Source organism: Triticum aestivum, chromosome 4B, assembly GCF_018294505.1.
Source record: "Triticum aestivum cultivar Chinese Spring chromosome 4B, IWGSC CS RefSeq v2.1, whole genome shotgun sequence".
Lineage (NCBI taxonomy): Eukaryota > Viridiplantae > Streptophyta > Magnoliopsida > Poales > Poaceae > Triticum > Triticum aestivum.
The window spans coordinates 176,505,630-176,531,588 of record NC_057804.1 but is presented as its reverse complement, the minus strand read 5'-3'; the positions used below and the strand labels follow the sequence as shown (position 1 = coordinate 176,531,588).

At 44.8% G+C, this 25,959-nt stretch overlaps 1 protein-coding gene, 1 long non-coding RNA gene and 1 pseudogene across 4 annotated transcripts; 2 read left to right on the top strand and 1 right to left on the bottom strand.

The window, feature by feature from the left end:
- The first annotated feature begins 11,046 nt into the window (after window positions 1-11,046).
- On the top strand, window positions 11,047-14,460 carry LOC123091676 (structure-specific endonuclease subunit slx1-like; annotated as a pseudogene).
- Window positions 14,461-15,041: 581 nt separating this feature from the next.
- Window positions 15,042-16,742, bottom strand: LOC123091677 (ubiquitin-like protein 5). 2 transcript variants are annotated; one of them, XM_044513263.1, is made up of 2 exons: window positions 16,285-16,742; window positions 15,042-15,360 (listed from the first exon to the last, which is right to left on the bottom strand). In XM_044513263.1, exon 1 carries the CDS (start codon window positions 16,522-16,524, stop codon window positions 16,303-16,305), a length of 222 nt encoding a protein of 73 aa, XP_044369198.1. In that variant the 5' UTR covers window positions 16,525-16,742; the 3' UTR covers window positions 15,042-15,360; window positions 16,285-16,302. The 2 variants fall into 2 exon arrangements, with proteins under 2 accessions (XP_044369198.1, XP_044369199.1); XM_044513264.1 differs by having other exon boundaries at window positions 15,042-15,355; window positions 16,285-16,666.
- A 292-nt stretch (window positions 16,743-17,034) lies between these two features.
- LOC123091675 (uncharacterized) lies at window positions 17,035-20,463 on the top strand. Of its 2 annotated transcripts, XR_006443402.1 has the most exons (3): window positions 17,035-18,375; window positions 18,734-18,812; window positions 18,954-20,463. It is a non-coding gene; the product is annotated as an uncharacterized lncRNA (long non-coding RNA). The 2 variants fall into 2 exon arrangements; XR_006443401.1 differs by having other exon boundaries at window positions 18,734-20,463.
- The last annotated feature ends 5,496 nt before the right edge of the window (window positions 20,464-25,959 follow it).

Sequence of the window (25,959 nt, the reverse complement as noted above, 5' to 3'; positions counted from 1 at the left end):
TATTCCTTTTCTGCGAACCTCTAAAACGGGCAAAAAAAACTGGCAGTGGGCTCTTGGTTAATAGGTTAGTCCCAAAAATAATATAAAATAGCATAAAAATGCAAATTAAACATCCAAAACAGACAATATAATAGCATGGAACAATCAAAAATTATAGATACATTGGAGACGTATGAATGCAGCAAAGTAGACTAAGTATTTCCCTCAGCTTGAGAACCAAGGTATCAATCCAGTAGGAGATAACGCAAAAGTCACCGAATACCTGCACAAACAATCAACAAACTTGCACCCAACGTGATAAAGGGGTTGTCAATCCCTTCACGGTTACTTGCAAAAGGGAGATCTGATAGATATAGATAAACGGTAAAGTAAATATCTTTGGTATTTTTGGTTTATAGATCGGAAAGTAAAAGATTGCAAAATAGTAGATTGGAAACTAATATGATGGAAAATAGAACTTATATGATGGAAAAGAGACCCAGAGGCCATAGGTTTCACTAGTGGCTTCTCTCAAGATAGCAAATAATACAGTGGGTGAACAAATTACCGCCAAGCAATTGATAGAACAACGCATAATTATGACAATATCTAAGGCAATGATCATGAACATAGGCATCACGTCCGTGTCAAGTAGACCGAAACGATTCTGCATCTACTACTATTACTCCACACATCGACCGACTCCTGCCTGCATCTAGAGTATTAAGTTAATAAAGAACAGAGTAACGCATTAAGTAAGATGACATGATGTAGAGGAATTAATTCAAGCAATATGATGAAAACCCGATCTTTTTATCCTCGATGGCAACAATACAATATGTGCCTTGCTGCCCCTACTATCACTGCGAAAGGACACCACAAGATTGAACCCAAAGCTAAGCACTTCTCCCATTGCAAGAAAAACCAATCTAGTAGGCCAAACTAAACCGATAATTCGAAGAGACTTGCAAAGATATTAAATCATGCATATAATAATTCAGAGAAGATTCAAATAATATTCATAGATAATCTGATCTTAAATCCACAATTCATCGGATCTCGGCAAACACATCGCAAAAGAGTATTACATCGAATAGATCTCCAAGGTCATCGAGGAGAACATGGTATTGAGAATCAAAGAGAAAGAAGAAGCCATCTAGCTACTAGCTATGGACCCGTAGGTTTGTGGTAAACTACTCACGCTTCATCTGAAGGGCAATGTTGTTGATGTACAAGCCCTCCGTGATTGAATCCCCCTCTAGCAGGACGCCGAAAAAGGCCCCTAGATGGGATCTCACGGGTACAAAAGGTTGCAGCGGTGGAAAAGTGTTTTCATGGCCCCCCTGATGGTTTTGGGGTATAAGAGTATATATGGGCGAAAGAATTAGGTCAGGAGACCTCCGAGGGGCCCACGAGGTAGGGGGCGCGCCCTCCACCCTCGTGGCCGCCTCGTTGCTTCTCCGACTTCGTCTCCAAGTCTCCTAGTTTGCTTCTGGTCCAAGAAAGATCATCACAAAAGTTTTATTCCGTTTGGACTCCGTTTGATATTCCTTTTCTACGAAACTCTAAAACAGGCAAAAACAGAAAGTGGCACTGGGCTTTAGGTTAATAGGTTAGTCCCCAAAATAATATAAAATAGCATATAAATGCATATAAAACATCCGAAACCGATAATATAATAGCATGGAACAATAAAAAAATTATATATCTTTAGATCTTGCAATTGAGTCTTTTCGTTTCTTGTTTTACCACTAGTTTGGTTTACAAAAGAAAACTACAAAAAAATGGAATTGAGGTTGCCTCTATTATTTGTCTTTATCATGTCTTTCTTGAAAATGATGGATCGGAAAATTGTGCTCAATTGATAGAAGAAGAATTCAATGAAATGTTTGGCATAAAATCTTTGAATGATGAGCATGATTGCAATGTTGTTAGTATGAAGATGAATATCCAAAATGCTAACAATGATTGCACTAGTCATGACAAAAATGTTTCTTATAATCATGTCAATTTTTGTCGAGTGGAAAGACTTTGTGAAGACATGCCTTATAGGGATGATAGATTCTGTAAGAAGCATAAACATGATAGAAACAATTTTTTGCTCAAAGTGATAGATGAATTTGCTACAAAATTATGTTCTCTTTATCCTATTACTTGTGAACTTTGCAATAAAGTTGGTCACCTCAATTTCCAATGCATGCTTTTTCATGATCGAATCGAGTCCAAATATTGCAATACCTTGATCACCCTTGAAATTTATAATGAACTTTGTTTATTTTTGGGGTGTGAAGAATGTCATATAAAAATGGTTGGTTTGAAGCATTCATATTCACAGACCATGCTGAAACTAATTTGAAAGAAATACATATGTTTTGCATGGTAAATTGAAATGAAAATGCTATATTGCCAACTATAGAAAGACGGAAAACCAATAGAACATAAAAGGAATACTAATGAAAGGGTAAAGATTTCTACTTTCCCTCCTATTGCCTCTCATGATGAAATAGGTGATGAGAAGGAGCTCTCTATTCAACCAATCTCATCAATAATAAGCTTGGAAAAATTAATTAAACCCACACATGATGTGGTGAAGCAGAAGAAAAGAAGAAAGAGTAGAGGTAAGAAGGTATCCCTCCCAAATGATGTTGCTCCTATTATTGTTGTGCCTCATGAGAATGAATCAAAAATAATTGTGGAAGATGATACACTTGATGATGGTTTTGTTATGCCTATTGCTTGTTGTGATGACTATGATTGGGAAGATAATGATACTTCTTATAATCTCGAAAATCTTTTTGGCACCAACTTGGGAAATTATGATTATAGTAATTGTTACACTATTGGTATTATTCATACTATTAATGATGAGAGTGATTATGCTTATGATATGCCAAGCCACAAGTTTGGGGATGCTATGTTTGATCAGAATGACATGTTTGAGAATTTATTTACTGCAATTAATGTTTGTCCCAAGCTTGGGGATGCTATGCTTAATAAAGATGATCTTTTTAGTCCCCCTACTTTGAATGATCAAATTTGTTATGATGATTGCATGCCTCCTATTTATGATGATTGTAATATTTATGAAAGTGGGTTTGGAAGAGTGTCAACTTTAGATAATAATTATCTCACTATTTAGAGGGTGTTGAATCTTATCATAATGATAAAATTGGATTTGTAGAGGTCATGACTTTATTAAGTAATGATTCCACTATTCTGGAAGAGGTTTCAATTGACTATGATGAGAACAAAGTTGCTACTTATGATGATTATTGTGACGATACTTATGTTATAAAAACTAGTGATGATTATATTTATAAAAATTGTCATAATTATGATTACTCTTTTTCGAACATTACTCTTTCAATGTGGAAACAATTTTTAGTATTCGAGTTTCATATGATACCCCCACTATTATGAATGAGAATAAAATTGCTTATGTGGAGAGTAATAAAATTTCTATGCTTGTGGGTCATGAAAAGAATGTTTTGTGTGATAGTTATATTGTTGAATTCATTCATGATGCTACTAAAAATTACTATGAGAGAGGAACATATGCTTTTACATATCTCAATAATATCAAGTTTCCCCTCTATGTGTTGAAATTTTTGAAGTTTTGCTTGTTTTGCCTTCCTATGCTAGTTGATTCTTGATCCCATAAATTGTTTCCTCACAAAATCCCTATGCATAGTAAGTGGGTTAGACTTAAATGTGCTAGTCATATGCTCCATGATGCTCCCGATATGTTTCAATTCTTTACTTTTATGTGAGCATCATTGAAATCATCATGCCTAGCTAAAAATGCATTAAAGAAAATCCCTTGTTGGGAGACAACCCAACAATATTACCTACTATTTTTGTGTGTTCACATGATTAAGCTACTATATTAATCATGTTTTATAGCTTTTGTTTCAATAAAGTGCCAAGTAAAGCCTTTGGGATAGTGTGGATGATAGTTGACTTGATTCTGTGCAAAAATAGAAACTTTTGAGCCCAGTTCTAGAATTTTTTAAATTCACAAAAACATGATTTTGCTATGTTTATTTTAAAAATTATTGGTATACAAATTTCCAACGTTTTCCTAATTTTTCAGAATTTTTAGAGTTGCAGAAGTATGGTCATTGTTCAAATCATTACAGGTTGTTCTATTTTTGTCAGATTCTATTTTCAATGCATAGTTTGCTTGTTTTCATGTTTCCATAGCTTATATTAAGTGATATAATTGTGGAAATGATAAGGTACAGTAGGCATTATGTGAGAACAATTTTCAATCTTGTCTTTGACAGTACCAAAGTGAATGGTTTGCTCTTATCATACTAACCTATCTCACGAAGTTCTGTTAAGTTTTATGTGATTGAAGTTTTCAAGTTTTGGGTGAGATATCAATATGATATGAATAAGGAGTGACAAGACCCTAAGCTTGGGGATGCTCAAGGCACCCCCAAGGTAATATTCAACGAAAATCCAAGCAATTAAGCATGACGACTCCCTGGGAGGCATCCCCTCTTTCGTCTCCAACATTATCGGTAACCTTACTCGGGGCTATATTTTTATTCATCACATGATATGTGTTTTGCTTGGAGCGTCATTTTCTTTTGGTTTGTATTTGCTTGCTTTTATTTAGAATAATGTTTTGTATCTTCTACTTCAATAAAATTTTCAAGTATAGCCTCTGTCATGCTTATTTTGCAAGTCTATTTGTCGCTATTTGAAAACAGAAAGTTGCATGCTAGTGCGTGAATTCTTGAGAAAAGTCATAATGTGATAAAATGTTATTTTTTGCACAATAAGCTATGATAAAGTTTCTATAGTGTGGTAATTTTTCAGAATTTTTGGAGTTATGGAAGTACGGATCCTTATTCATCCTTTACATATTGTCCTATTTAGATAGATTGCTATTATGATTGCATTGTTTGCATATGTTTGCTTGTTTAATGATTCCATTTGAGGATAGGAGTATTAAATATGTAGAGGCCCTTAGTATATGATGTTAAATTATATTAATGATTTGTTATAGTATAGAATAATAAGGTTTTGCACTGATTTATACTAATTTATCTGACGAGCTCTTGTTGAGTTTTGTGTGGATGAAGTTTTTAAGATTTTGGGAAACCGTGATATAAAAGGAATTAAGGAGACACAAAGCTCAAGCTTGGGGATGCCCAAGGAGTCCCAAGATAATATTTCAAGAAGTCCCAAGCATCTAAGCCTGGGGATGCCCCGGTAGGCATCCCACCTTTGTTCATCAATAACTATCGGTTAGCCTTGGTTGAGCCTTAGTTTTGCTTCTTCACATGATGTGTGCTATTATTGGAATGTCATTTTATTTTGCTTAGCTTGCTGTTTTAATAAAGTACTTAGATCTGAAAGTTTTTAAATAAGAGAGAGTCCTCACATAGCTACCTATTTACTTAACTACTCATTTGATCTTCACTTATATCTTTTTGGAGTAGTTTGTCGAACACTCTCATGCTTCACTTATATTATTTTGAAAGTTGATAATAGTGATGACAATTTGCGCAAGCTATGAAATTGGTCCCAGTGTGATTGATATTCAAGAAGGATAAAATAAAAGCTTTCATATAGATCGTTGGATATGATAAGTTTGATTCCTTGGTATAGTTTAGTGCTGTGGAGATAATAATATGTGAGTCATGTTGGGGAGTAATTGTGCTTTAGTAAGAATATTGGTGTTAAGGTTTGTGATTCCCTATGCAAGCACGTAAAGTCAATAGTTATGCAACGAAGTTATATCCTACTTATGGTGCATTATTTAGTCTTAGTTATGTTTAATGCGTGTTTATGATAATTTTCATTTTTTGGTTGGTTGCCTCTCAATCTATTTGCTAGCCTTCATTTGTACTAAGCGGGAATGCTGCTTGTGCATCCAACTCCTAAAAACTCAAAGTTGTGCCATATGAGTCCACCATACCTACCTATATGCATTATTTCCATGTTGTTCTAAGTAAATTTGCATGTGCAACTCTAATTTTCAAAAGGAATTTCCATTTTGTGTGCCCGTACTGCTCATTAAGCAGCAGGGTATTTTATTCTCACGATGAGTGTTTATTCACTTGTCATTGCACGAGAGTGTGGCATGTAATAGGGATGCCCAGTCTCGAAATAAAAAATACCATGATAATAAATTCCTTGGAAAGTGTTGGTATGGAAGGCACCCCTGGATACGGCTAGCCATGGATTGTGAAAGAATGGTGGAAAGGAAATAAACTTTACTTTCTGTTTGGGAACCGCCTATAATTTGTTTAGCATGGAAGATATTGGGAATTCTCAGTCGTTTTCGTTGACAAGAAAAGCATGCCTCTCAAAATAATTTTATCTCTCAATTTAAGCCTTGAGCTCTGGCACCTCTCCAAATCTCTGCTTCCCTCTGCGAAGGGCCTATCTATTTACTTTTATGCAATTTTTATTTTGAGTCTCCATCTTCTCTTACAAAGCACCAACTAGGGAACACTATTGCCATACTTGGGCATTAGATGTAGCTAATATTTGAGTGTGTTTCATGAATGGATCAATGATTGAGCATAATGGGCTAGGGATAGCTTTCTTTAGCATTGATATTTTGAAAGACATGATTGCTTGTTAGTGTGCTTGAGTATTGATGTCTTCATGTCAAATTATAGACTATTGCTTTCAATCATTCAAGTCCAAATATCCATCGCACAAAGAAAATACTACATAATGAATATGATAGGTAGCATTCCACATCAAAAATTCCACTTTCAATTGCTACTTTATCATGATGAGTTTTATGAGAAAGAGTTGTTGTTATGATGCAAGGAAAAGTGATTGAAACTATCATTGATGAAACTTATGTACTATGCTAGCATTCACACTTCATAAATAATTTCTTTTATCATTTACCTACTCAAGGGCGAGCAGGAATTAAGCTTGGGGATGCTGGTACGTCTCTAACGTATCTATAATTTATGAAGCATTCATGCCATGTTTACAACAATTCTATATGGTTTTGGTATGATTTGAATGGAACTAACCCGGACTGACGTTGTTTTCAGCAAAACTACCATGGTGTTGTTTTTTGTGCAGAAATCAAAGTTCTCCAAATGCAGCAAAATGTTTTGACAATTTTTTTTGGAACAGAAGAGGCACTAGAAGCTTCACGGGAGTACTAGAAGGGGAAGGAGGCGGCCACCAAGTAGAAGGGCGCCCCACCCCCTCTGGTGCGCCCTGGTGGGTAGTGGGCCCCTCGAATCCCATCTGGACGAGAGACCGATGCCAAAAAAATCCTATAAATACAGAAACCCCTAAAAATAACCCTAGATCAGTTCCTCCACCGCAAGCCTCTATAGCCACGAAAAACCAATCTAGACCCTATTCTGGCACCCTGCCGAAGGAGGAAATCATCACTTGAGGCCATCTTCATCATCCTGGCGGCCACCATGATGAGAAGGGAGTAGTCCACCATCGAGGTTGGGGTTTGTACCAGTAGCTATGTGTTTGATCTCTCTCTCTCTCTCTCTCTCTCTCTCTCTCTCTCTCTCGTGTTCTTGGATTTGGCACAATCTTGATGTACCGCGAGCTTTGTTAATATAGTTGGATCATATGGTGTTTCCCCCTCTCTATCTTGTTGTGATGAATTGGGTTTTACCTTTGAGATTTCATTATTATCAGATTGAATACTTTTATGGATTTGAGATCACTTGATGTATGTTTTGGCACTCAACTCACGGATTCCCCGAGGTGACATTGGGGTAATCTATGCATAGGGGTTGATGCACATTTTCGTCCTTGTTTCTCTGGTAGAAATCTTGGGGAACTCTTTGAAGTTCTTTGTGTTGGATTGAGTATTATGAATCTGAAATTGTTTGATGCATATCGTATAATCAACTCATGGATACTCATGGTGACATTAGAGTTGGTTGATGTGTATCATATGGTGTTATTTTAGTACGAACTCTTGGGCTGTTTGTTACACTTATAGGAATAGCTCGATAGATATATCGGAAAGGATAACTTTGAGGTGGTTTCGTACCCTACAGACAACTTCGTCTTATGTTCTCCGCTAGATAAGAACTTTGGAGTGATTCTTTATCGCACGTTGAGGGATTGGCATATGATATAACTATGCTAGCATTGTTGAAAGATTGCACTAGTGAAATTATGAAGCCTAGGCCTTGTTTACAAGTATTGCAACACCGTTTGTGCTCACTTTTGTTACTTGCTACCTTGCTATTTTCATTATTTCAAATTACAAAACCCAATATCTACTATCCATACTACACTTGTATCACCATCTCTTCGCCGAACTAGTGCACCTATACAATTTACCATTGTATTTGGTGTGTTGGGAACACAAGAGATTTCTTGTATTTGGTTGCAGGGTTGTTTGAGAGAGACCAACTTCATCCTATGCCTTCCACGGATTGATAAACCTTAGGTCATCCACTTGAGGGAAATTTGCTGCTGTCCTACAAAACTCTGCGCTTGGAGGCCCAACACAAGTCTACAAGAACAAGTTGTGTAGTCGACATCATCTGTCTGTAACGCTTAGCACTGCATTAGGTCACCCCTAGCACAACATATTGCCATGTCATGCATCATGATGCATTTGTTTGCTTTATATTTATTGTTTCTCCCCCTCTTCTCTCCGGTAGACCCCGAGACCGACGCTGCTCCCGAGTACGACTACACTCTTGAAGACCAACCCCTTTCAGCAAAGCTTCCAGGCAAGCAAAACCCCCTTGATCATTCCTATATCGCCCATTCTTTCTCTCTCATGCATGCATTAGATTTTGCTACTGTTGTTCGATAACTCCTATTCTGATGCATAGCTTGCTTTTGTACCTGTTGTTGTTACTTTACCTGTTATCCTATATGCTTAGTATAGGTTGGTCAGTGATCCATCAATAGCCCCTCACCCTTGTCCTTGTTGCCTCGCTATGTTTCCGATGACTCGATCAATGTGATCAACGACCAGAGACCGACACATCACCGGCACCCCCCTAGTTGTACGACTCTATAGAGCTACTATCGAGTGCCGAGGATGATTTCTAGTATCCCACTTACGATGATATCTCTGTAGTGTAGCACATCGAGTGTGGTTAACTGAGGGTGATTCCTCACTCACCACTCTCGATGATGTCTCTATCATGCGGCTCTTCAAGCGTGAACCTAAAAGGATGATTCCTACAAGTTCACCTTGACATTTTACCTCAGGTGTTAACCTATCGAGGGTGATTCCTCTGAGTTCACCTTGATGGTAAGACACACTGTTACCTTTAACTATTACCCCATTAACTATTACTGCGGGGCTGAAGGGACAGGTGGTACCGGCCCGGTAGGGGTGGACCTGAGTTCTCGACAGTCCCTGGATAAGTCGAGTTGACCATGAGGGTACCCGCGAGGTAATGATGCGGCACGACCGGGCAGACAGAGACCGCCCTAGAGAGTGATGAGCCTAGCGATTGTCGTAAGTCTGCGAGACGGGGCGACAGGATCACTGATCGTCTCCACGCACTCCCAATACACTAATGGGTTTGGACATGTGATCTCAGTAGGCCTCCGACCTTTTCGCACTAAGCACCACGTGGGAATAAGTATGGGCACTCAGCGTCGTACGATTCTTCTAAAAGCTCTCAAACGTCAGCAATTGAGCGGCGCGCGCCTGGTTGGATGGTAACCACCTACACTTATATAAGGGGGTGGGTCTGCTCCAGGCCATGTTCGCAACGCGCAGGATTGCAAAGGACGATTGGCCCATGATCCCTTCGCATTTAGGATGTAGACCGGCGTGCTGACCTCTCTGCTGAGCCTATGTAGGACTACGACGTGTCGATCAGCTGAGGCCGGGCATGACCCGTTAAAGCGTGTCTGGCCAGAGTTAATCGAGCGTGTTGGGTAAATTGGTGCACCCCTGCAGGGAAGTATATCTATTCAAATAGCCGTGTCCACGATAACGGACGCTCGGAATTGTACCTCGATCTACTACAACTAGAACTGAATACTTGTTACACTAAATGGATATGATGGCCCGGGGATCGCTTCCTCGCGGGGTAGACAAGGAAGGATCTCTGGGCGTTGCTATTATATACTTGTTATTATATGCTATGTTACTCTACTCTGTTCTGTTGCTGCAAGACGCTGCAAGATGCTAGTCTTCGATAGGCTAGGCCTTCCCTCTATTCTGGCATTTCTGCAGTATAGTCCAAAGATATAGCCCCATTCCTTTGATACCGATGCATACTTAGTATAGATCTGATGTAAGTCTTGCGAGTACTTTGGATGAGTACTCACGGTTGCTTTGCTACCTTTTCCCCCACTATCGGATTGATGTGATCAGATGACGGAGCCCAGGAGCCAGCTGATCCCGCCGACGACTACTACTACCCCGACGGAGCCTACTACTACGTGGAGACCACCGACGACCAGGAGTAGTTAGGAGGCCTTAGACAGGAGGCCTACATCTGTTCGATTAGTTGTCTTTGTTTTGCTAGCCTCCCTAAGGCAGACTTTGTTTATTTTATGTCTGTACTCAGATATTGTTGCTTCCGCTGACTTATGTATTCGAGCCTTCGTGGCCCTGTCTTCTAATATAAAGCTTTATGTTTGAATATGTATCTAGAGTTGTGTTGTGATATCTTCTCGTGAGTCTCTAATCTTGTCGTGTGCATTTGCGTGTATGATTAATGCACGGACGAATCAGGGGCGTCACATTTATCTCTCCCACTGCCCATGGAATCCATGCCAAGCTGTGCCCTGTCGTCGGAGCTCTTGTGTTTTTGTTGTTGAGAACTTAGGTTCTTGGCTAGGAGATCCTGATGCTCCTGCAAAAAAATTTAGGGGTAATACTGAACTTTATTAATCAAAGACTACAAATAGTGGGTTATAATTTGGGTCATGTGGTTGGCCAAACCAAATATGACGACCCGGAGCTAAAGAAAGCGAAAAAACCAAACTATGAAAAGATGTGTGGACAACGTTCTTTGCACTTACGGTTACGGCCCATATGGTCTCCCTCCGGAAAACAACAGGAGCAGGTTACGGCCCATGAAAAACAAGACCTCGGTGGCCCTTTTTTTTTTATGAGAAGCTATACTCCAAGTCTCCAAATTCGTAAATTTCCTCTATGGATGCATCCCCTTCCCCTCGAGACGAGGTCCTCCCGTCGCCGGCGAGGTGAGAGATGAGATGAGCCTCTCGGCCACCTTCCGGGTCGCCAAAATTCCCCGCGCCACCCTCCCTCCGAAGTCTTGCAAGGTCACCCCCTCCTCGGTATCGGCCTCCCCCGCCTCCACGTCCGGAGATCCACCGCCCAAGGCGGTGAAGAAGAAAAAGGAGGCGGCGCCGTGGTGCGTCTACCTCATCGCCTCCGCCGGGTCCCCCGCACATACGTCGGCGTCACGACTGACTTCCCTCGCCGGTGATTCCTCCTCCTCCTCCTCCATTCCCCTTTTCGGGTCTCTGCTCTCTAGCCTGATATAGCCTCAGGTGGCTCTGCTGAATTGGATGAACTTTCAAATTGATTCCTCAATTTGGTTGCAATCCTCTCGAGAAACTGCAATTTCGTTCTAGCTCGACACTAAAGAAGATTTCTACTGCTTCCACAATTTTGGTGTTTGCTGATGATTCCCCAGAAAATAATACAAGATCCAGTAACTGATAATTTGCTCCTCTGGTAAAGACTGAATAATACTGTCGCTTACATGGTTGTTTCTTAGGCTGTCTTGCTCAGGCATGTAGCCTTGTAGGAAATACACACTCTTGAGGTTCTTTTGTGTGTTGGTGTTGGTGTGTATTGACAGCTCTAAAAGGTTAGAAAGGATGTGCATATGAGAAGAAAAATATGACAGTTTGGTCACATGACATAAGTTCTTATATTTCTTAACGGAAGGATCATTATTTTTCTAGCTTGAGACAACATAATGGCGAGTTAAAAGGTGGTGCCAAAGCCTCTTCTGCTGGAAGGCCATGGAATCTCGCATGCCTTGTCCAAGGCTTCACCAACAGAAGTGAAGGTTAGTAAAGTAAAAATCTCATCTTTCTACAGCTTCATGCTTTGAGCGAGACTGATGTATTACTAGAATCGCACACCATGCTCTAGTTTGTATGCAACTTTATGTTTTGTAAAGTTGGAATTTTTCTGGCAGTCGTCATTACATTGGACTTCCAGTTACCCTGTGAAGCTATGCTTATCCTATAAAAACACCTGCATGCGTGTTTGCCCTGATGTGCAATAGAGTGGTTCACCTTTCTTCTATAATTTCTTACTTTGATTAGTTTAACGATCAATCAGTTAGAGCATCTCCAATAGATGATGTATATTTTGGTGGTCCAAACCGGTGATGGTCCAAATTTGGAGCACCAAAAAGTGCTTTTTACATCTCCAGAAAAGGCTCAACTCCAACAGATGGTCCAAAACGAGATGTAAATAAAAGAGCAACTCCAACAGATGGTACAAAACGAAGATTAAAACGACCAACTACTACTTCATCTCAACATAGTTCAAACATGAAATTCAACATAGTTTCATACATAAATTCAACTACTAATTCGAACTACTAGATGAAACTACTCCTCGTCGTCGGAGCTACAGAACTGCTCCCGGAACTCGTCCTTGGTCGGGTCATCGCACTCCTCCTCCTCCTCTTCAGAGTCACCCCAGTCCTCATCCGACGACTCGATAGGGATCATAGTCGAGGGGCCGGCCTCGTTCTCCTTCTTCACCCCCTTCTTTTTCGCCTCGACGTCGCGCTTCCAGTAGTGCTCCAGCTCGGCCTGGACGTATTGCGGATGCTCTCGCGCAAACCGAGTCATTGCCGCCTCGTCGCTCTTGCCGGGAGCGACGACAACCGCCGGTCTCTTCTTCGCCTTCTTTGCCGGCATCTCCTCCATCCGGATGCCCTGCGGCATGAGCCACTCCGCCACTGCCTGGGTCTCGACCTCCGGGAAGTTGAGGTCCATCTTTGGCCGTTCGGCACACCACACCGCCTCGTCGTAGGCACGCACGGCCTCATCGGCAGTGGGATATGTGCCGAGCCACCAATGCCGCCTGGCGTCGAAGAACTCCACTCCGAAGTTCCCGGAGGGCTTCACCCTCACGCCGAAGAAACCGGACTTGCCCTTCGGCATCTTCTTCGGTGCCATCGGGGAGCGGGCGGCGACCGAGCGGGGAGCGAGTTGGCGTGGCGGCCGAGCGGGGCGGAGGCGGCCGGAGCGGGGCCGGGCGGGGAGTGGGGCGGCGGCATGCGGCGCGGGGCGGAGGCGGACGGAGCAGGGCTGGGCGGAGGCGAACGGAGCGGGGCGGAGGCGGAGGCGGCCGGGGTCGTGGTGAGGCGGAGGCGGCCGAAGCGGAGGCGGACGCGATGGGGCGGCGCGGCGGCAGGCGACGGCCTAGGCCGGGAGCTGATCTACGGCGGGGCAGCGGCCGAGTGGGGAGCTGCAGCGGGCGAGGAGCGGCCGCGCGGTCGCGAGGCGGAAGGGGAATGAAGTGGCGGTTGGTCGTTTGGTGGGCGGCCGCAGTTTTACATCACTTGTATCTCGTGATGTAAATTTGCATCACGAAGTTTTCAATTTTACATCTTCGGAGGCGGTGGTCCAATTTATTTTACATATGGACCGTCTGTTGGGGCAGCGTTTTCTGCTCTCGAAGATCCAAAAGTTAGGTATTTTTACATATGGACCGTCTATTGAAGATGCTCTTATGGCGGTTTGCTGATTAATTCATTGTTTGGTGTAGATCTACGCCATTAGTTTTTGGCTTCTTTCCCTCTCTTGACATTAGAGAAATGTTAACGCGGTCAACAAATTCGATATTTTTAGTCCATTGACACTTTTGGACACAGAATGAGTACTTCATAATATATATCCTTGCAAGAGCATATGCAATTCTTATAGCAAAAGAAAACGACCGATTCCATCCTCAAGTTTAAACTGAGCAAGATGTTCTACGTACCAATTTTTTTTTTCAGCATGTGAGTTTGAATCGAAATGGAAGAACATCTCCAAGAAGATGACACGGAAGAGGAGTGAGCCTGGCTTGAACGCAGTGTTGCAGCACCGGGAAGTGGCATTGAGCAGAGTAAAAACCTTTCTGGATTGCAACCACCTCAACATCAATTGGCACTCAAGCTGACGTCGTTTCTCCAATTGTTGTATGTACACATTTCACTATGCAAGAAATTTACCCATTTACTTGTGAAGTTGGCGAGGCTTTTCTGCTTCCATAGTTTTGTACAAAGAAGGATCCCATGTCTTGCAGCTCAAATGAGCATACATAGCGAAATGATCATGCTGGCAATTGTATTTGCTAAATAAGAAGTCATCTGAATCGAGTGGGCTGGTGACTGCAATTTTTGTCATTGTTTAGCCTGGGATGGATAAGAGTGGTGTAAGATGTAGTAGTATTATTGTATGATGATTGATCCCTTGCGTTGTTATGCTGAGATATACTCCACTTTTATCTCTTGCGTTGTTATGCTGAGATATACTCCAGTCTTATGAGTACTTATTTGCGTCTCTTTCAGCATTTTTCTAGTTCACTTATTTTGCAAGCAAAAGGACTATGAAATTTGAGCATGTTCATTGTATGAAAACACTTACCTAACTTTTGTTACCTCTGTACTAGCCTACAAAAACGTCTTATTTTGATACGGAGAGCCGCAACGTGCGCCTGTGTTATCTGACTAGGAAACCAATTCAGCCTGCAAGTGGGACAACTGCGAGCGTCCCACATACTGCCGCATCTTCCCACATAATTATGTGGGATTAAATGGGCTGTCCACATAAATTATACTCCCTCCGTCCAAAAATACTTATCATTAAAATGGATAAAAAGGCCCGCCGTCCGATTTTTTTTGAGAATATACCCACAAACTACATAAAAGAACAGTTGCACTGTTGCAGTCTAATAGCGTACAAATTTTGAGAATAACAGAACATATCCAAATACCAAAAACTCCATTACAGACTATTTTGAGCAGGATAGAGCATTCCAGTAGACGACTGCCTAAAGCCTAGATGGATTTTTTTTTCATTTGTACAGCCTAGCTAACCCCTCAAAGAAAGTTCATGTTTCAAACCAAGGAGAAAACAAAAGCCGTTCACAGTGCAAATTAAGCAGGGCAAATGTCTTTAACATAACAACATGGTGTAACACTGCCATTATCACAACCCCAGGTAACACAGTTTATGTTATTTATAAACTTCACAGTAACAGCACACTAGATTTGCAGGTTGATCATAGGGAAAACATGTTCAGGCTGTCAATAATCATCATGGGTACAATAATGCACTACTTAAATAGTAGCTCGCTGGAGTTCTGCCCACACATTGAGCTCTGAAGACACTGGGACTGGAATGCAACCAAAGCTATCATCGCAGGCAAAGATAGGTGACAAACCTGCACTGCAATGGAGCAATGATTAGTGGCAGTGAAATAGGCATGTAAATTCAATTTGCAAAATCAGCTTTGTCTTCGTCAGACTAAACACAAAAGGCAAAACAGAGCATAATTTCAACATGTACTTGCATGGAAGATTTTAATTCTGTTCTTTGCAAACACAGAGCAGAGCAGTGCCATATCAGCAAAATCAAGGGAGGTGCTGCTGTAAATGAATTATCAAGTTCGAGCATGAAGCATTTGATGGTCAACTTTTTTAATTATTCTCCTTCAGATGCATCACTCGGTAAATAGGCAAATAAATTCAGTTTTCATGACCAAACAAACCGTCTGTTTAGTTACTTTCTACTACCTCTGTTCCCAAATATAGCCAGAACGTCTTATATTTAGGAACAGAAGGAGTACTAGTTGAATCATACCAATGTTACAGCTGTAGATTACATAATCAATCAAATCAAAGTTATCTTGCTATGGTAAAATATTCCCATCCATTAATAAATCAATCGAGTTCTCCAATTGTTGAGGAGCTAGAACCTACCAACGAACAAGTAGCAAAGAAAAGCCATTAAGAAAAGTTCTCCTAAGCAATCCCTGGTGTTTTTGCTAACACTACAAGAATCAACAAGGGGATAAACCTCATCAACTAAATCGACCAATCTAGCACCACCATCTGAAAACTATAACTCACGGCAAAACAGAAACCCACAATTTCTAGTTCATTGCACTTCAGGTCAACATATGACCATGGTTCAAGAATTCTGACTTTGCATACAAACTGAAAATTGAACAGAAAACAGGCGTCTTCATGTTTGGCATAGCGCTAATAGACGCTTAATTTGAGATTCTCATCCCGACAACAGAAGGAGAACCATGTTCACATAGAAATAAAAAGGAATCATGTGTCAAAGGCGACGGGAATAATAATATACATGGCCGGGGTGATGAGGCTAGTTGTAGTAGAGCTCGAGGCCCATGCCGTCGTGGATCTCGTAGTCGCCAAGGGTGATGTGGTCCTTGTAGATGGTGTACCACTTCTGGATGCGGATCTTCTCGGCCCTGGTCCCGGTCTGCGCCGCCACGAGCTTCTTGAGGTCGCCGATGGTGTCGTCCTCGTTGCACTTGACGCGCACCTTCTTCCCCAGGCGGTCGTTGAGCACCACCTCGATCATCTTCCCTCCCGCTCGCGTCGATTGATCGATCGACCGACCAAACCCTAGCCCCGGCGAGAGCTGCAGCGCCCTTGTGCTTTTCAATTGAGAATCGGGGGCGGTGGTTTGGTCGCAGGAGGGAGCCGTCCTTGTCTTTTCTGTTCGTCCAGAGGGAAATAGACGGCGTAGATTCCACGCAGCCGTACGCCACCTGGTCTCGGCGTCCTGATCAGCACACGTCACCGCTGACGCCCTGCAGCCTTCTTTGATAAAACCGTCCGATTATATTACTACTATCGACCGGCGAAAAGCGTTCAGAACAATTTGTTTCCTTCCTTCACATGGCACATTAGGGCAATGTACAATGGTGACATATCTCTTCCTAATCCTAATCTTATCCTAATAATAAAGCATGGATTGGGTCTCCGGATTCACCGTTAACAAATTTACAGAAACCCCTTTGAGTTTTATGGAAATAAACCCGCAATCCTGGTCACCGTTATCCGTAAATTAGCGTGCCGCTTCGTTTTCCTGTTCTTCAGATGCCATCGCCTATCCCAACCGGCCACCCACGATCCCCAATTTCAGGCCGCATGGCCGCTCGCCGCCGGGTGCTACTCCGCCCCGAGCACCGTCAATGTCTCCGTTGCCTGCTCAGGCCCGCCCCTCTTCATCCCCCTCCCCTCATCGTCCTCCATTGCCCCGAGCTCCCGTCGCCGCGCCGCAGACCACCTGCTCCTCCCGATGCACTGCCCACGCGCGGCCACGTCTCACCTAGCTGTCCACTCGCGCGTCTCCTACCTCGGTGGTTCAGCGAGCGGCGCCGGCAGCCATGGCAAACTGCCATGGGTGCGGCCAGTCCGAGCTCCAGTTTAGGCAGGTCGGTCCAAAAAGAAAAGAAAAAACCGTGACCCCGTCCTCCAATACGCCACCTGCTCCCATCCATTCAGCACCGCCACCCGCTTCAGCACCTGCTCGTCGGCCGCCGCCGTGCAAAGCGACCTGCCCAGCTCTTCGTCCCGCCTGCCTACGCCGGTAGGCTTTCCACCACAGCCACGCACCACTTCGCCTCCCCCTGCCCATTGCCTCCTACACAATCGCCTTGAATAACAGGAGCTGCATCTCATCTCTCTCCCTGTAGTGGTGGTCACGGGCTGATGTTGCTACTCCTCTCCATCAGGATCTATCTCTTTCTCATTGTCTCTATCTCTCTCTCATGGATCGGCAACTGCATTCTTCCCAAATATGTGTGCCCCTCTGCTCTGGATATTACGCCCACAACATGTTTGATGTTATGCTTATGAGGAGTTGAACTTCAATTTTTTCAAGTTTTTCTTTGGTGTAGGCATTCAGGCCTAGTGTAATTTCTTTTCAAAAGTGAACATGTTGTACAGTCCAATGTATCTAGGAAAATTAAGTTATGGAGAGTTGTTCATCATGTTGCTTGCATATTTTTTTTGTCTAACAAACTAGATACTTCAATTTTGGATATAAACATTGAGTACGTGCTGAAATATTTCGCTAATAATAGTTTCCAACTTGCTTTTTAGCAGAACTACAGAACTATTTGCAGCTTTTAATTATGTGTACTTAAAATGGATTTGGTGTCCAGGACATGTGGAGTTGACATCAAGTTGAATTATGTGCTGATGTTCTTCGATAGAATAATTGTTCTTCTCCTTTAAAAATGATGGACCATTGACTTATTTTTTTTAGATGCTCAAATACACACACAAACGACATCCAGTAAGTGCTTGGACACCCGGCAGATTGAAAGTACAGAAGCAAAGATATCCAATACGAGGCCACGATGCCCGACAGAGACGCGGCCAATATGCTCCTAATCTTTATTTCTTGATTTTGGAACCACAAGTAAGAGCATGTTCATGTTTACTTATTATTATTTTTTTGGAGAAATTTTGGGGATTTATAAGCTGAAATTATTGACTGTTTGAAAAAAAATGTTTTAACCAAAACTGTTTGAACAATGTTGCCCTGGTTCTGCATTCATGGAATTGCTAAAAAAGTTGAACAAGTTCAGTCAGAGTTTTGTCCCTGTTAATATTCAGTTTGAAGTGCCAGTTTGTTTCCACTTGCTCATCTTAATGTTGAACTATACATGTACTTATCTTTAAAGTTTTGTTGTCTTCATGAACTAATTAGATTTTCAGCACTACTGAACTAATTGGATGCCATCTTAAATTACCTTCCCTTTGATATTATTGTACAGATTCCTGGAACACTGCCCAGTGTTTCAGCTGCGTACATGTCTACAACAATACTAGCAGATCTGAATTTGTGTTGCTAAGGTGTAGACTAACCTGACTTCGAGGGAAAAACATGGAGATTAGAGTGCCCTTTTTTCCCTTCCAATTCCATTTTCAGCAGCTATCAGACATGCATAGACAATTTACTTTTGAGTACTTACAATATTATTTTGCTACTTGCAGAGTTGTTCAAGTGGTAATTTGTTTTACAAATTTCTACAACAGGCTGCATCAGCGGTTCACAACGGAGGAAGCTGTGGCGACTGCTACTGCTAGGTGTACCTGAAACAATAAGTTTGCTTTTCACTTCAGAATTCGGAGGAAGTCAATGTTTGTTTTGTAGTTCAAACCAACCACTGGTTGAAAGATCTATTCAAAAGATCTATTCCAAAATGATACTGTCTCATGGTGCTAGGTTATCAAAATAATCCATCATGGCCAAAGGTAAGTTTCATTCTTGGTATTAGTTTGTTTCATCCATTCTTCCCAAGACAAAAAATAGGTGGCATATGGCGATGAGATGAGCTTCTTTGGCTTTTTATTTGGCAGTTCTCTTCTTGCATCCCCTCTCTTTTCAATGTTGTCCTGAAATTTCAGCAACACAATTTGTGATCTTGTCAGGTAATCATGCTAATTGAGAAAGAAATGGTATTCAGGACTCTGCACTTCACTAATATTCATGAAAATGTATGTTGGTATCTCTTTCATTTCTATCTCACTACTGCACACGTAACTTTAAATCATATATATGATGAAAGCCTGCAAACAATTAGAGGTCAATCTTCTTGCATTTTTTTCATGAACAGTTTGATGACTCGCTAGATGTGTTAGTCTAACTTATATAAGTAACCTAATCTGTTATTAGGTACCTGGAATGAATGGATGTTACGAATGCCTAAGCAATAAGTGAAAAAATAACTATATTTGTATCTGTCACAAACTAGAATATTTTCTTATTTGCATTACAAAATAAAAAATATATAGTACAAATCCTTTCCTCGTCATATTGTAGCCACCCAGGAGTCATCTTTATCCTTTAAATGGCAACTCTTGATGTATAAAAGAAGCTTTTGCAGATTCCATTGTTAGTAGGTTATATTTTCACCATTCAGTGCAATTGTGTTGTTTCATGTGAACTACGGGAGATAAGAAAAACTTTATAGAATAATTGTGTTTCTAGGTTTTTTTCTGAACTGGAACACTGTGATTCCATTAACTTGCAAGCTTAGCTGGATCGCCAGGTGCATAGACACATACAAAGTCCCGTTCGTCCTCAAGCCAAAAGAGCTTGGCTCATGCGCACCGAAAACCGCTAGAGCGTGTGCTACCTTATTACATCAACTGGGACCAAATTCCACTGCTACAGAATTGAAATCTGTGCTAAGGAAGATACAAAGGTCCCTGTAGATGATTCCTTCCGGCGCCCTGCCATACTCATTGCTCTTCAGTGCATGAAATGTAGAAGCATGCACAGCGGCAGCACAGGCAGTAGCAGAATGGGCTATAATGAATGGTGTATTTGAGTCTGACTGATCAAATGCTGGTTCGTGTTTCTAGATTGTCTAGCTAAGGGCTGGATTTGTTTAGCTGGAACACAAATCACGATCAGATGTACCTATTAGGATGATTTCGTGTCCCTGCTAGCTATTTCTGATTTTGTAGCTATTCCTTCAGGGTACATGATTACATTACATTACAAGTTGAAAAACTGTGCAAAGTGAAAGTTGGCACTAAAGCGGATTGCTTTTTTTGATCTCCACAGAAATTTCAGTAATAATATGTTCCACTCATTTTGTTACTAAAAGCTGGGATGATTTTTACACTTTGTTTTATTTTAGTAATTCCCAAGCTCACCTGATATTCTCCTCATCACCTTTCCATTTTGACAAATTTATCATCCCGAAGTTTATGCATAATGATGAAATATTCTATGGTAGTATGTCAAATGCAGTTTAGTATATTCCCGTTGGTTCTGTAGTGATTTTTAGTTCCGGCCATTTTCTTTCTAATTTTATTTTAAGAGAAGTGGAATCATAGACTAGGACGAGCAAGGATTTGTTTCTCCCGTTGCAACGCACGGGTCCTTTTGCTAGTGAATACATATGTCCCATGACAAAAAATAATTTGGGGCATCTACATTTTTTTTTCTCCCCAATGCAACCTATCACTAGTGAGCTTCATTAAGAAATAGAAAATAAAGACTCCTGTACACATGTATCTCTACTTTTCACTCCAACCTTTTCAGCTTTTGTCACTGGACCACACTTTTTTTCTTTAAGCACCCGCCTCCTGGAGAGGATCCCGCTTCCCTATCCGAACCTACTTTACGTCATATCCGATCCTACATGGCATGTGAGGCATCACCTTGAGGCTATGCATTGTACATGCCCTTATACTGCTGTATTTTTGATACTCAAAATCTAACATTAGTGTGGATGATGTAACTCCGATGGGTCTTCTCCAAGATGACACTTCCGGTTATTCGAATAGTCGATACCACCATTATTATCCCGCAAAAAAAAAGATACCACCATTATTCATTACGCCTGCTTGCACGGAGTTCCCATCCACTTTGAGCCGGGCTGAGGGCAGTGTTTGAAGTAAGAGCATATCCAGCCGTTCGGTCCACCAGGACACCGAAAAAGCGTCGCCTGGGGCCAAGCCGACACGTACTATAGGCTTGGCGGCGATTGCGTTCCCAGCCGTCGGCCCCGCGTCGCCCCGAACTCGGCTTAAACTCGGCGATTCGATTCGAATTGGGCACAAACTAGGCTATTATTCATTCAAATTTGTACAAAGGAACAGAAAACAAACGAACTACCCCTAGCCCTACTACGCCACGGCCGCCGCCCGCCTTCTACATGTTGAGGAGCCTGTAGAACTGGGTGTAGTCGTCGCTGTCGTCGTCGTCGTCGTCCCAGTCGTCGCCGACACCCTGTGAACCGCCGCCGTCCCTGCTGCACCCCTGACTAGGGTCGCCGACGCGCGGGGTGTTGGACGGCCCGGGCGCGTCCTCCTCGTCGCTGTCAAGGACGACGACGCCGCCCTCCTCGCGACTGCGGCACCAGGCCTTGATCTCCTCGTAGGCCCGATGCTGGCGAGCCACTTGCTCGCAGGCGTAGTCCTCCTTCGCCCACTTGAGGGCGGTCTCGTTGGCGGCGGCCATCGCCGCGAGCTCGGGGGGCAACCCCGGCACGGTTTTCAGCCGGACTAGGCGGAGGGAGCGCGGGGAGGGGCGGCCGCCCTCGTTGATGACGAGTGCGCCACTGCGGGTTCGGCACCCAAACAGCGTCTCCTGCGGCTCTAGCTTGACGGGGCGTAGCGCCGGTGACCCGGAGGAGAGCAAACCGGAGCCCGACGAGGAGGAGGTCGCCGACCCCATTCGCCGCGGCGTCCAGGAGCTTCCACGGTGGCGAGAGAAGGACGGGCGGGCCGGGTACTCGAGGCGCGGCGTGTTGCCGGTCTCGATGTAGTCGAGGACGGCCTCGAGAGTGCGGCCGGGCATGCCCCACCATTCGCGCCGCCCGTCGGTGTTGTATCGGCCGCGAGGGTGGAGGTGATGTCCTCTTCACGGCGGCGCTCAAAGAACATCGTCCACAGCGTGTGGCTGTCGGCGGCGTACCTCGGCTCGTTCTGTTGCGCCTCCGACAGCGATGAGTGGATGCGGGCAATATCGGCCCGCCGTTCAGTCCCGGTGGGCACCAGGCGTACCGGGACGCCGCCGGCACTCAACTTCCACGTGCCCGACACCCGCATGTCTGGGGGTGCCGGATAGGTGGCCTTGTAGAGGAGGCGCGCCTCGGGCTCGTGGATATGGCGGCGGCCTAAACCGTTCGCCGCCGCGACATCGCTGGGGTATCGCTCAGCCACTGCTCGTCATCGGGAAAGAGAGAGGAGAGTTGTTTCTATGGCGAGTCGAGGCGAGGGAGAAGGCGAGTTGTGGCGTTCACCGACGGGAGGTTGGCTTTTATAGCCGAAGTTGGGCGGTGAGAATCTGCATGCCGGGCGACGCGTGGCGGGAGCGGGCGGGACGCGCGTCGTGGCGCCTTCACTGCACCGCCCATGAGGCACCAATGGAGGCTGACCGGCGCGGCAGCCTTGGCATTGATTCCCGAGGGAACCGAGCTGATGAGGACGACAAAGCGGCGTGTCGCTGACTCGGCGGGCCCATTCTCGTTCGCGCAAAAATCGGTTTTCCCGACGTGCCCAGGCGCCCCCAGCGCGCCGGGTTCGGTCTGGGTCCGCCGGCGCCAGTTTCGACCCAAACCGGCGAAAAACGGGCTCCTGGGGGCACGACTGGGCCATTTCTTGGGCGCCCACGCTAAAACACGGCCTGGGGGAGGGCTGTTGGGGGCGCGGCTGGAGATGCTCTAAGCTTTGTATACTTGGTTCAAGATTGAGTTGGATCGCATATGTTGATAACCTTCGTCACACCTAGAAATTAGAGCATCTCCAGCCGTGTCCCCAATAGGCCCCCAGGCCGTTTTTTAGCGCCGGAGCCCAAAAAAGGCCCAGTCGCGCCCCCAGGAGCCTGTTTTTTTGCCGGTTTGGGCTGAAACTGGCGCCGGAGGACCCAGGCCGAACCCGGCGCGCTGGGGGCGCCAGGAAAACCGATTTTGGCGCGAACGAGAATGGGCCCGCTGAGTCAGCGGGAATCAATGCCAAGGTTGTCGCGCTGCCGCACCGGTCAGCCTCCATTGATGCTTCACGTGCAGCATAGTGAAGGTGTCGTGAGTCGCGTCCCGCCCGCTCCCGCCACGCGTCTTCCGGCATGTAGATTCTCACTGCCCAGCTTTGGCTATAAAAGCCGACCTCCCCGCCGGTGAGCGCCACAGTCGCCACAACTCGTCTTCTCTCGCCTTGACTCGCCACAAAAACAACTCTCCCCCCTCTTTCCCGTCGACGAGCAATGGTTGAGCGATACCCCGATGATGCCGCGGCGGCGAACGGATTCGGCCGCCGCCATCTCCACGAGCCTGAGGCACGCCTCCTCTACGAGGCCGACTATCCAGCGCCCCCAGACATGCGGGTGCCGGGCATGTGGAAGTTGAGCGCTGGCGGCGTCACGGTACCCCCGGTGCCCACCGGGGCTAAACAGCGGGATGAGATCGCCCGCATCCGCTTTTCGCTGCCGGAGGCACAGCGGAACGAGCCGAGGTACGCCGCCGACAGCCACACGCTATGGACGAAGTACTTCGAGTGCCGCCGCGAAGAGCATATCGCCTCCACCAACTGCACCATCCCCCGCGGCCGATACAACACCGACGGGCGGCACGAATGGTGGGGCGTGTCCTACCGCACCCTCGAGGCCGTCCTCGAGTAGATCGAGACCGAAAACACGCCACGCCTCGAGTACCCGGCGCGCCCGTCCTTCTCTCGTCGCCGTAGCAGCTCCTGGACGCCGCGGCGAATGGGTTTGGCGACCTCCTCGTCGTTGGGCTCCGGGTCGCTCTCCTCTAGGTCACAGGCGCTACGCCCCGCCAAGCCGGAGCCGTAGAAGACGCCGCTTGGGTGCCGCACCCGTACCAGTGCCCTCGTCATCAACGAGGGAGGCCGCTCCTCCCTGCGCTCCCTCCACCCAGTCCGTCTGAAGAACGAGTCGGGTTTGCCCTGTGACGCCCCCAATTCAATCGTACACTAATCATACACGCAAATGTGTACGATCAAGATCAGGGACTCACGGGAAGATATCACAACACAACTCTAGACATGAATTAAAATAATACAAGCTTTATATTACAAGCCAGGGTCCTCGAGGGCTCGAATACATTAGCTTGAATACGAACGAGTCAGCGGAAGCAACAATATCTGAGTACAGACATAAGTTAAACAAGTTTGCCTTAAGAAGGCTAGCACAAAAGCAACATGATTGAAAAGGCAAGGCCTCCTGCCCGGGAGCCTCCTAACTACTCCTGGTCGTCGGCGGCCTTCACGTAGTAGTAGGCACCCTCGGGGTTGCAGTAGTCGTAGGTGGTGGCATCTGGCTCCTGGACTCCACCATCTGGTTGCAACAACCAGAAAGAAGAAAGAAGGGGAAAAGGGGTAGCAAAGCAACCGTGAGTACTCATCCAAAATACTCGCAAGCAAGGATCTACACTACTTATGCATCGGTATCAATGAAAGGGGTAGTATCTGTGGACTAACTGCAGAATGCCAGAATAAGAGGGGGAGAAGCTAGTCCTATCAAAGACTAGCATCTTCTGGAAACCACCATCTTGCAGCAAGAGGAGGGAGTAGAGTGGTATAACATAAGTCATATTTATGTTGTTGTCAACGCCCCGAGGTCCTTTCTCGACTCCCGGAGCCACATATCCATTTCATGCCTCAGCATCCAGCTCTAGTTGTATTGATCGGGATACAACTCTGCGTGTCCGTTACCGTAGGACAGGCTATCGATAGATGTTTTCTTCCCTGCAGGGGTGCACCAACTTACCCACCACGCTCGATTAACTTCGACCGGACACACTTTCCTGGGTCATGTCCGGCCTCGGCCAAACAATATGCCTCAACCCGACCTAGGCTTAATAGAGAGGTCAGCACGTCGGACTAAACCTATGCCCCCAAGGGTCTTGGGACATCGCCTCGGGAACTTCTGCATGTTGCATGGGCGGCCGGTGAGCAGACCTAGCTACCTCCTTAAAAAGGCAGGTGCTTACCAGTCCAATCCGGCACGCGCTGCTTAGTCGCATGATGTCTAATAAGCTTCAGCTAATGCATATGATGCAGAATGCCCATACTATGCCCACGTGATGGTTAGTGCTATCAAGCCAGAGGCCCCTCGGATCGAATATCCAAGTCATAGTGGATTAGGAGCACGCGGTAACGAGTAGAGACTCACGATCGATGTGACCCCGTCGCCCCATCTCGAGGACTTGCGGCAAGGGCTAAGAATGCCCGACCACGCCTCATAATTATCTCGCGGGCACCTTCCAGGTCAACCCGACTCCACATCACTCGCAATTAAGCTTGCGCGGGTACCCCTTAGGGACGACCCGTCTTTAGTAACATGGTTCCGTGTAAATTCATAGTAACCATAGTAACCATGTGTCTAACACCAAGGGGAACCCTGAGGAACCACCCTTGGTGGATTCCACTCGATGTAATCATCAAGGTGAACGTAAGAGCAACCACCCTCGAGGTTCACACTTGAGGGGTTGCACGACAAAGTCGTATCGGAAGTGGTTAAGGG